This window comes from Scaptodrosophila lebanonensis, unplaced genomic scaffold (genome assembly GCF_003285725.1).
Source record: "Scaptodrosophila lebanonensis strain 11010-0011.00,11010-0021.00 unplaced genomic scaffold, SlebRS2 tig00001412-arrow-pilon, whole genome shotgun sequence".
In the NCBI taxonomy this organism is placed as follows: Eukaryota; Metazoa; Arthropoda; class Insecta; order Diptera; family Drosophilidae; genus Scaptodrosophila; species Scaptodrosophila lebanonensis.
The window spans coordinates 3,472,384-3,483,509 of record NW_022060739.1 but is presented as its reverse complement, the minus strand read 5'-3'; the positions used below and the strand labels follow the sequence as shown (position 1 = coordinate 3,483,509).

Here is an 11,126-nt window from a genome sequence, read left to right as displayed (position 1 = left end):
CAGAAGCTATTCTAACAGAATCTTAAGATTTTGTTTCTACGCTCTGGCTATATCTGGCTCTTAACCTCATTGCAACATTGTAAGTAAAACCATAAGTAACTTTTCTATCATAATCCCACAATATTCTTCAAGGACAAAGAATGTTGAAAAGCCTAAAGTAGATATGATGAACTGAACATAACAGAACTTAATCGATATGATAAGTGGATGGGGCCTTGTTTCTCAGGGAAATTAGAGTGCAGCGACGTTTTTATTCGGAGTTTGAGGACAACAGGCTCTTACATAATAGAGAATACATCCAAATTGATTACAATATATCGATTTCTGTCATGAAGTATTTATGATGTAACGAACAAATGGAAGTCATACTAAGGCACATAATACTTACGAAAATAAGGCCATTTGGGCAATTTTCTTTAATTTTAAAAACTAAATTAAATGAGATTTTTGTTTGATTTTTGCTCGCTTTCGAGGATGAAATAAGACTTTGGGTTGTTATACTACAAAGCATTTCAAAAGAGAGCAGACCTCTCTTAATTACAATATTTGAAAAGTGTTTAATTATTTTCATTCTGTAAACAGCAAACAACATCGTATAATCCAGATTGTTAATCATCTATTAGTATTAGTCTATATTTTTTCAGTTCTTAAAGTTGTTGTACGTATTGAGCACACAAGTCTCATTTGTCTTGGCAATTTATTCTGCATGTAAGAAAAATTATATGATTACATTTGCAACTTAAAGTTGAAGATATTTAATACGTAAGAACTATTAAACTCACAGCAAACTTAAACATAATTATACATAGTTTCCTTTAAATATATATAACCGGCTACTGCCGCACTCTCTTATACGCATTGCTTGGCGTGTGTTTCACTTGCAAATGATTTGTTGTTGTTGTTGTTGTTGTTGTTACATTCTACATGGCAATATCCAGCACTTTGCCTCTGTTGGTGCTCTTTGCTGCAGAGTAAATAAATTAAAATCTTATTTGCAGCATGGAATTGGGTTTTAGGAGGCAAGGCGTTAAAACTTTCAGCAGGTGTAGCAACATTGTCGCCGCTGTCTGTCGGCATTGTTGTAGTTGTTGCTTCTGCTTCTGCTGTTGCTGTTACTGTTGTTGTTGCTATTGCTGTTGCAATAACAAACTCATGCTAATTGCTTTGCTAACAACTGGCAACGACAACTCGCACTAAGACCAAAGCACAGAAACAACAACTATAAATATCACTAAAATAGCAACAACAAGGACTAAGCACCATGTTCAAGTCCAAGTTCTTGCCCAGGCTACCTTTAATTACGGACACAGGCCACGAACCGGGCAGGTCGCTGCCCCGGTGCTCGCCATGGAGCATATCCAGGGCAGCGACGCGTCGTTCAAACCACTGCACATGCACATCCAACTAGTTGCACACTCGCAGCCACACATAAGACACACACACACACACACACACACATGGAATGGAGATGGACGCGTGACTCGCTCTAATTTAATTGAAGGCGATTACACAAGCACTTGCAATATTTTGAAGCGAGTGTTGGGAGAATTCTCCGAAAATTGGTGTTGAAAATGTGTTTGTGAAGTCATTTAGCTAATTATAGTGAGCACCTGTGTTTATTATTTTTGAATTTAATTTCGAATTTAAGCACTTATGAAATCTATAAAAATTCATTATTTCATTATACTTGTTTTCTTTATTTTTGTGTTTGTGTAGAAATAACAGCAATTATCATATTTCAAACTGAATTTAAATACCAAACTTCCATGAATTCGCTTTTGTACGTTTTGAATGTATGATTTTAATGTGCTATATTTAATACACAACTTAAGCTTAAATGTGATATTAATGAGTTCAGGCGTACTCTCTAAAATTCTTGTAATGAACTCGATTGATCTCGGGACCCAGGCTCCTCCAAGCCCTTCGGTGCATTATCGCATTGTACCAGTGTTTTTTTATTTTTTTATTTTTTAGCAGAATTCGTTGAGTTAAATCTGAAGGAAAAACTCCCAACCACGACTACTAACCAATAGGATTATGGCACCATATGACTTCCAGAAATCATACATACAACACCAAAATAAGATACTTCTGATTTAAACAAACTTGTGCCAAGATCTCTTTATAGGATCGGCCTGAAAGCAGCACTCATGAACTATCGGAGGAAAGTGTAGCAGCACTTCTCATTTATTGAATCATAAGAGACTAGCAATAAGTATTAAAACTAAACTTTGTTTTAAATTAAGCAAACAATCTTTGACCGTATATGTGTTGAACGGCTTTGACAATTTAATGTTAAAGTCGATTTCCCGTGTTAGAAATTTGGCAAGTTAATTTGATCGCTTTTTGTTATGCTACTTCTTTTTTGTTTTATAAGCTGTAGAAGTTATTTTAGATCCTTAAAATATTTATATTGAATAAATTTACCCATTCAGACAATCATGTTTCACGCGGACACATTAGTATCGAAAAGGTATATTTTGCTCTATATGTTTTAAGGTTTTTGAATGGACCACCATCGGTCCATGGACCTTTTTGTTTATATATAAAGTTAAGTTATCTAAAGTTTTTTGTTTATGTTATTCTAAGAATATGTATACCCTTTTCGCAATATTTATAAGGTCCATGGACCTTTTTGTTTTGTAAATATATAAAGTTGTTTGTTTATGTTATTCTTAGAATACGTATACCCTTTTTGTAATATTTTTAATATTTATTGTATATTTATTACTTAATATTTTATTTTTATATGTATTTAGATTTAATTAACGAGAGCTTGAGAGTACTTGGCTTGGCTATATTTCTCTGTAAATATCAATATATGTTTTTCCCGTAGAATCATAAATCATAGGTTTTCACGACCGCTTTTGTGTTGTCGCAGAACATTTAAGATGAAAGTTTTCGAACTCACACTTAACACTGAACTAAAACAACTAGGCGTTGCTTTAAATTTCTAAAAAAGATTTAAGTATAGTGTCATAACCATTACGACTTTTGTTTGCCTTCCAGGTTGGCCTTAACGTTATTACATATAAAAAATTTATTATGCAACTAAACTCGACTCTCGACTCGAAATGTTTGTTACTCCTAGCACATTTAACTGCTTGCCAACTAACAAACACTTGTAGTTCTATATATTTGGGTGTTAAATTTTTAATTACTTGATAATATAGTAGAGTACGTTTTTCCTGGATTTGGTAGATTTAACGATTTTAGCTACGGGTTTTTATCACCCATTTCCCATCTCTATCGTGAAAGGTGCATAGCTGACACTCCGATTGACCTTTGACTGAGCCGAGCAACGGGCATTGAGCACCGGACATCGGACATCGGGCATCGGGAATCGAGTCAACATGTTTCGTAGCTCGTTAAACTCGAGCCATTGCTTATAAATTTGCGCACGAAAATTGCGATAATTGCCGGGAAATGAAATAAAAATGCAATTAAAGTCAGCGTTTTGCACGCCTGGGGCGACACTTGAGCGGCGCATGGGGCACAGTCCAAATGACTATTCAATTAAAAGGACAGCAGGAGCAGTACCAGGAGCAGGAGCAGGAGCAGGAGGAGCAGCAGGAGAGGCCGCTTCAACCTTCAGTGGCATGTTGCCGACGAGTCGTCGGTACTCACTGTGACTGCTCTCTGGGGTATACACTTGATGTTGTTACTGCGGATGTTGCTGCTCGTACTTGCTGGTTGCTCGGCAGTATTTATAAAATGATTTTTATCTTTATCAAATTAGAAACGACAAGAGCAACAGGAGCAGCAGAGCGGCAGAGCAGGAGTAACACCAGCAGAGGGAGTCGTAACTACATTTCGTCCAGATGTCTGCAGTGTCATAGCAATTAAAACTGTGCTGTGGCGTTGTCCAGATTAAATCGTTGCCTTGTGCTTGCCCCTAGTTGTCGCCTACAATATAACAATGCGAGGAATACTGGGTCAGTAAACGCTCTCAAATGCTTCGGAGTTACAGCTGTCGTCGACAAATGGTAAACAAGTTACAAATTTTGGGGATATGAATGACACGGAAGGATACATACAAGAAATTTGCTAATTTATTAACTTACCGTTCATGGCCCAGTGTCTATAACAAAGATTTGGATATTTTGGGATTGGAAGTAAAGGGTTAAAATTGTTGCAAATGCGAACTATAACAACATTTAAATTACTTATGCTTTTTCGGCTGGAACATTTTAAACCTGAATACACATAATATTATATATAAGTGTAAAAGAAAGCTATACTCATTAAAAATAAATGTATACTCTTAGATATCATGTAAAAGGCATTCAAAATACTTTCAAATTCAACAATGAATACCTGAGCATCGGACGTAACTCAATGCGATTATTTATCAACGCATTTATATACATTTGAGCCATTTTTCTACTTTCGTCTCCAAATACCAAATATGTATTTGAAATCAAGATATCTATTGTTCATATGTCTGTCTATGTGATTATTTTATAAACTAAAATCTGTTGTGAAGATGGAAGTTTATGTAGTTTTGGATTACGGTCAGTATTTAATAAATTGTGTAGAGGAAGCAGGAAGGTGGCGAAAATCCAAAAAACAAACTAGTGTAGGGACTATTACTTCATTCCATGATTGGTTAATGGGGGCTTATAGGTTCTGAAATTCTAGCCTAGATAGAGTTGTCTCATTATACTGTAAGTCAACAAAAAAGAAACTCGTATTGGGACTATTACTACATTCCATGTCTGGTTTATGTGGGCTTATAGTTTCCGAAATCCTAGCTTAGATAGATTTGGCTCGTCATGCTGTAAAAGGATATACAAATAAAATAAACATACATAAGATTTCGCATTAAAGATCATTAACATCGAAAAATTCATTTATTCTTCAGTTAGCCTAAGGGCTCAGAGCTTTAGCTTTTTTCTTACTATTCATATGTCAATTTCACATCGCAAAAGGAGCATTTAATAAATAAATAAAATATAATTCTTCAGAATTCATTTATATGCATTACACCATCGCCATATCCGATATCCGTATCAGAGTAAGCTATTTATTTCTAATACTCCTCGATGATTGTTCAAATAAAATTTTGGATATGTCGTGAGATTATGCTTCGTTATTCCAATTCGTGCGAAATCGACTGCATGAATTGTTTCAGATCCGCCCACCTAAGGTCTTACATTCCCCCATAGCCAGTTGCCGCTTGCCTCCTTAATGCATTCGACTCATTTGCCGATGGGTTTGCCTTTTGGCCCAAAAGAAATTCAGTTGGTTGCATTTCGGCGGTTTTGGTGTTGTTGGCGCCTTCATGGATTATGCAAAAAGTTTTTCATTAATTTTGGATTTAGATATTTTTCACGCTTTGTAGCAAGTCGCACCGCAGGCTGGGATTTGGCTTTCTCTTGCTTTTACTTTTTTCAGTTTTTGTTTGCTCTGCTTGCCTGTTTGTTTGTTTGTTTGCTCGTTGTTTGTTGTTTGTGTTGTGCTCGCGTGCTGACAACAAAACTTGCCTGCGTCCCAGGATACATTAACTTTTGTGCATCACACAGTGCAATAAAACCAAAACACCAACAACAGCAATAGTATTGTAGAAATAAAACGCACTGCGAGTTTGGTGAGCTTTTTTATTTTTAGAAAAGTTTTTGCTTATGTTGGGACAACTATTTTTTTTTTTTTTTAAAGGGCAACTATGTTTGTATTGAAAGACACTTTTTTTACAGTTCAACTTTCAGTTGGCAAGCGTATTTGTGTTATTTGCATTGGTGATGAGCATAGTCTATTTAAAAAAGCAATTATTTACTTCATCTTTTCAATTTAGTAAACTGCGGTGGTTTTAAGGAATTTACTCAAATAACGCTTCGTGGAAATTTATTTGACAGAAGCTTTAGAAATATAGCTTTACGCTTCTCTCTATTTATTTTTAATCGCTTGTTTTCTATATCCAAAGTAGTATTTTAATTAATTTATTTTCTCTCAGTGTAGCTGCAAACTTTGCAAACATAGACGCATATAGTTTTTTTGTGTTCCAAGTTTTTGCTTGCAACATAACTTGGGATCTGGTTTTTTTTAAGCATGTAATTTTTTTGTAGCTGGTTTTTTCGGAGACACTCTTGCAGTGCAAATTGTTGGGTTTTCCCGTTTACGGTCTCCTTTCTTTCTTTTTTCCTCTGTTTTCTTTTCGCCGTTTTCGATTTGTCTTTCTGCGGCGCGCGCCTGTTAGCCGGCATTTATTTGAGTGTGTAAACTTTTGCTACTTGAATTTCGGGGATTTTCCTGTGGCAATTTCACGGCTCTCCCCATCATCCACATTGCGAAAACTTTGATAGTTTTGTCAAAAGTTTTTATTGCGTTTTGTTGCAAGAAGCAATGCCAGAGACAGAGACAGAGGCAGCGGCAAATGCAACTCGTGTAAAAGTAATGCCACAAAAGAAATCCCTTATTGATAATTTTATGGATGATGAGCAGTAGCGGCATCCAACAATTTAAGACGGTAACATAGTTTTTCAATCGCTCAATGGCCAGGTTTTAATCTGAAAATAAAGCATATGGCCCTTTGGCTTACTCGAATGTTTAGCCCTTAATACTACAAGAGCTGATTTTCCGAGCAATGGTGTCTGTATAAATAATTGAAAAATTAATTTACCTTTAAAATTCTAATGAACATAAATAAAACTCAATTTTTAAATTATTTACATACATATTTTACTTATCGGGAAACCTATTATCTTTACAATTATAGATCGTTACATGTGGTCTAAAAAATATATTAATTACCTTATACATTTTTAATAAAACGACCCTGATTATAAACATAGGCGCCAAAATTTAAAATATGGTATAGAAACAGAAAGCGATTTCACATAACTTGTTCTTCGCTTTTATTTTTATTTTTAGCATTAAATTTAATTGGAAATGCGGTTTAATATGTTTAAGGAACCTTAATTGGAATCAAACTCGAAACTCGAATTGTATAAATCAGTTAAGTTTTGGGCTTTTAATCTTTAGATTAAGTCAGGTTAAAGTAAATCTAACAATCAAAATTTTGCCCCTACCACGTATTTTTAGATACATATACTATATAGTATAAATTTGTCATCACGGGTTTCCTTCTGATACTGACATACAATTAGAAACTATACTTGAAGGTAAAAGTGTAAGCCGCTTGTTTTGTTTAATGTGTTTTCTCTTTCCGCATGTAATACAAGTCTATAAGCGTGGTCAGACATGCAAACATTTGTGTACAAAATTGAATTCTTTCAAGCAAGAGATCCAGCCATTTTCATAGTTTCATATACTGTAACTTTTAAGGATATTTTTATTATTTTATACCTTCTCATGGCGTTCTTTCAAAATCGAATAAATTTGTGTGCGAATTATTTGCACGGCCATAGTTTTGGAGCGAAATCGTTAACCGTTTTGGTATTGCATATAACGTTTTGAATAGTGTCTGGCCAGTAGAAGTTTCTATTTACTATCACAATGCTCGATGACCACTACATCGCCGTAATTAGGTGGCGGGGTTTCAGGACGTGGTGGATTGGTGCTGGGACCATTCTCGCTCACATAAAATTGGGATGTGCTTGCCGGAGGTGTCGCGGGGCTGTTGGGCTCGCTCTGACGATTCGTGAACAGATTGCTGCGACTCAGACGACGAATGAGCGTGGCCGTGTTTTGATTAAGCGTTCGATAATATTGCTGACGTGCCGGACGTCCGAAGAGGCGTGACACGAAATTGTCCTGCGGCCCATAGGGCTGTCGCACGAGGGCGCGCGAGGTGGCGCGTGGGTGGCGTGGGGGATTGGAGCGTCTGGGCACGCGAGTGTGTGAGGGTGGGGCCGGCGGGAGCAACGTCGTGAGGGGCTGCGAGGCCACGCCCTGCAGCCGAACCGTGGGCTCAGCGTCATCTGCACGAATTAAAGAGAGAGTGGCAGGCGTTAAAGCGGGATTTGTAATAATTTGCAAAAGGATGTTGTACATACCCGCTGTTTGCTGCGGGCCATCGACTTCAGAGCTGCTTCCTTTGCGTCTCAGCTCGCAGCAGCTCTTCAGGCACAAGGCAAAGGCAATGATGAAGATGACCATGCAAATGCCGGTGGCGCCGCCAACCACAAAGGCCAGCTTCACATCATCCTCGTCGTAGCTGTGTCTGCGTTTCAGAAACGTCTCGCTGACGCTCTCCAGACAATTGTGATAGCGTTGACACAGCTGGTCGCGTGTGCCTTCGCAAACATTGAGCAGTGGCTGTAAAGGGTCCTCTGGCTGTTCATCCTTCAGCTCATCAGAGTCCTCGGGCAGAATGCGCCAAACATCCATTACGGACCTTGGCTCTTCATTAATGATATCTATTTGTTGCTCTATGCGTTGAAATATGTTCGCCTCCAGATTGGCATTGCCATGGTCAGGATCGAGTTGCTCTCCTTCTTCCGGTCCCTCCAGCTCAAACTGACAGTCACTCATGCTGAGCGCGATGCCGCGCTGACGCAGCGTCCTTGCAAATTTGTATAAAGGGCGATCACAGTTCAGCGGATTCTCGTCGAGGTTGAGATCGGTCAGAAAGCGGGGCGCATAGAAAGCGCCGCTGCTTACCGTGATCAGCATATTCTGTGCCAGGTCCAGCTGTCGCAGCTGTGGCAAGGCACTGAGCAACTCTACACTTATTTGGTTTATCTGAGCATTGCGCAGAACAAGGATGCGGAGTGACTTGCTACGTAGCAGCGGCTGCGAGTCCAGCGTGGCCAACTTATTGCCCTCAAGATTGAGATAGTGGAGCTGATCGTTCGACTCCAACATGTGCTCATCCACATATTCCAGACGATTGTAGGACAAGTCCAGGGCTTGCAGATGACGCAACGTAGAAAAGGCATCCACATGAATAGTTTGAATGGAATTGTGAGCCAGTGTGAGATTTAACAGATGCACGGTAGTCTGAGAAAGGCAAGAGAAAGGCAGGTTTAAGTGGGAAGTATTCTAGAAGTGATCCACTATGTGGATTATCTTCTTTTACACCGTCTTATTATTAATATTTTTTATAAATCAGTTCAATTGAAAAATGCAAGCGCATATAAGGAAGATTGATGGGTGGGTGTCATTTAATTATTAGTATGTCTAGAATCGTAAATAAATGCATTAGCTTGTGTAACTTTTTACCCTTTAAGCACAGGGTATAGAATTGAATCTTGCCACTTTTTAAAACCATTAAATATGTGCCATTATAAGTAAAGTGCCCTCCAAAAAATTGTTATTTGTCCTATTAATTTTGGCCTCGCCTATGTTTGATTAACGTACGTATAAAACACTTGAATTAGTTCTATTTATATTTATTACTGTGTATAAATATAACCCAGAAATATGCCCTGAAATGAAGCGGGTGTTTCGATGGAGACAAAAATAATTTTTTTTTTCGAATTTACAATGTTTAATATAATTTACCCAAAAAGTTTGGTCAAATTTTGTATTACAAATTGAATGTTTGCAGCCGAAACGTATACTTTTGGAGAAGACTTTAGGCTAAGTTGAGAACACAACCTAATGAATGGCATTAAATGTTTAAAGTGAGTTGAGAAAGCGTTGCAAAACCGTCGAATGACAACAAGAGACAATGCCGAGGATGTTAGCATTTCTAATGGATTAGTCAGCAACAATTTAAGAGAACTGTTGTACCTCCTAAAGTAAAATCTCGATTGGAACTGAACCTTTGCTCTCCTTCAATAACACTAATATTGCATATCAACTATAGTGTGCCCTCTGGCTATTGAATATATTGAAATGAATATTCTGAGGACATCGTTTTTAAACGATTGAGAAATTCAAGCTGATTCGAAGAAGAGGATTTTCTGGGCTGCTACGTGGATTTGGAAAAAGCCTTTACATATGTGCATTGCATACTTAAATAAGACGAGGATAAAATAAATATATACAATATACAAATAAAATATATGTATACATTAGTATGATATATAAAAAGAATGATTTATCGAATAATTTTGAAAGATTCCTAAGTGTTATGGCTTGTTCACATGTATGTAGAAATGTGGCTGAACGAAACTTCTCCGTCAACAAAAAGTATATAATGTACAAGTATAAATAATTGCTTAACACTACACGCTAGTCTTTAGTCATGTTCGTCTGCCAATCTATCTGAATGAACGACTATTTTCCGAAAAAGGCGAAATGTTCACTATTAGCTAAAGTCGGGCTTGTTACAGTTGAACATTTTCTCTTGCTTTGTTTATTTTTCGTACGTCTTATTAAGTGAATTTATCAATCCAAAAAATAACACTCGAATCCACATTTTTTAAGTTCGGTCTCTAGTGTGAAAATAAAATTACGTTGGGCCACAATTCACAGAAACAAACATTTCATAACTAATCTGTTTACTTTCTATTTGGAATTGTAACACTCTGTCGCTTACCCCGAAACAATCGGCATCAACATTGGTAATATCGTTGTAGCTCAGGTCCAAAAGCTCCACAGTCTTGGGCATTTCCATGTTGGCACTTATCAGTCGCTTGGCGCTGCTCCCCAAAATATGGTGGAAAAGTGAAAGTTGAAAATTCCTGAATGATGAGTCAATATAGTAGAATTGTAGAACTAACCTGCATATGGCGCGATTGCGTTGCTCGTACAGATCACAGCTACAGACGCTGGGACAGAAGAGTTGGGTTTTGCTGCGACACACCTGGAGGAGCACACAGAGCAGGAGACCCGCATAGAGTAGCGTTTGCTTGAGACCCAGCCACATTTTTGGTTTGATTACGCACCGCAGTGTCATGGTTGGTTTAACCTCTAATTGTGGGCCATTATACTGTTGGTAGCTGTGGATTTTTCGTGTCGGCGGATGGGCGTTGCAGTCTGTTACTGATTTACCGACTTAGTAGTTATGAGTAAGTGCACGGACTGCGCTACAGTAATAGTTGAAGGGCGTATCAGTGCGACTAACATTTCTGTAGTGGAGCCTAGTACTTGGAGTGGCCGTAGTTGTGATAGACTCTGCTGTTTTTTTCGCAGCGCAGTCGACACTTCCAGTGAGATAAGATTAGAGCTAGCACTCTCTCTCTCTCTTATCTTATCAACTACCATACATTTCCCAATGTCTTGAAAGCCAGGCATTTGGAAGCAGGTTGGAGATAGTAACTTGGTTCTTTGTTTTG

At 37.8% G+C, this 11,126-nt stretch overlaps 1 protein-coding gene across 1 annotated transcript; it reads right to left on the bottom strand.

Moving 5' to 3' along the window:
- Positions 1-6,800: 6,800 nt before the first annotated feature.
- On the bottom strand, positions 6,801-10,779 carry LOC115631645. The gene is made up of 4 exons (XM_030528456.1): positions 10,572-10,779; positions 10,388-10,490; positions 7,956-8,901; positions 6,801-7,880 (listed from the first exon to the last, which is right to left on the bottom strand). Exons 1-4 carry the CDS (start codon positions 10,745-10,747, stop codon positions 7,441-7,443), a joined length of 1,665 nt encoding a protein of 554 aa, XP_030384316.1. The 5' UTR covers positions 10,748-10,779; the 3' UTR covers positions 6,801-7,440.
- Between the last annotated feature and the right edge of the window lie 347 nt (positions 10,780-11,126).

Excerpts from the sequence above, each read along its gene's own strand:
- LOC115631645 (XM_030528456.1), bottom strand. The coding sequence starts at position 10,747 with ATGACACTGCGGTGCGTAATCAAACCAAAAATGTGGCTGGGTCTCAAG. Across the intron at positions 10,491-10,571 it reads CGCAATCGCGCCATATGCAG|CGCCAAGCGACTGATAAGTG; the intron begins GTTAGTTCTACA and ends TTTGGGGAGCAG. Across the intron at positions 7,881-7,955 it reads TGGCCCGCAGCAAACAGCGG|ATGACGCTGAGCCCACGGTT; the intron begins GTATGTACAACA and ends TAATTCGTGCAG.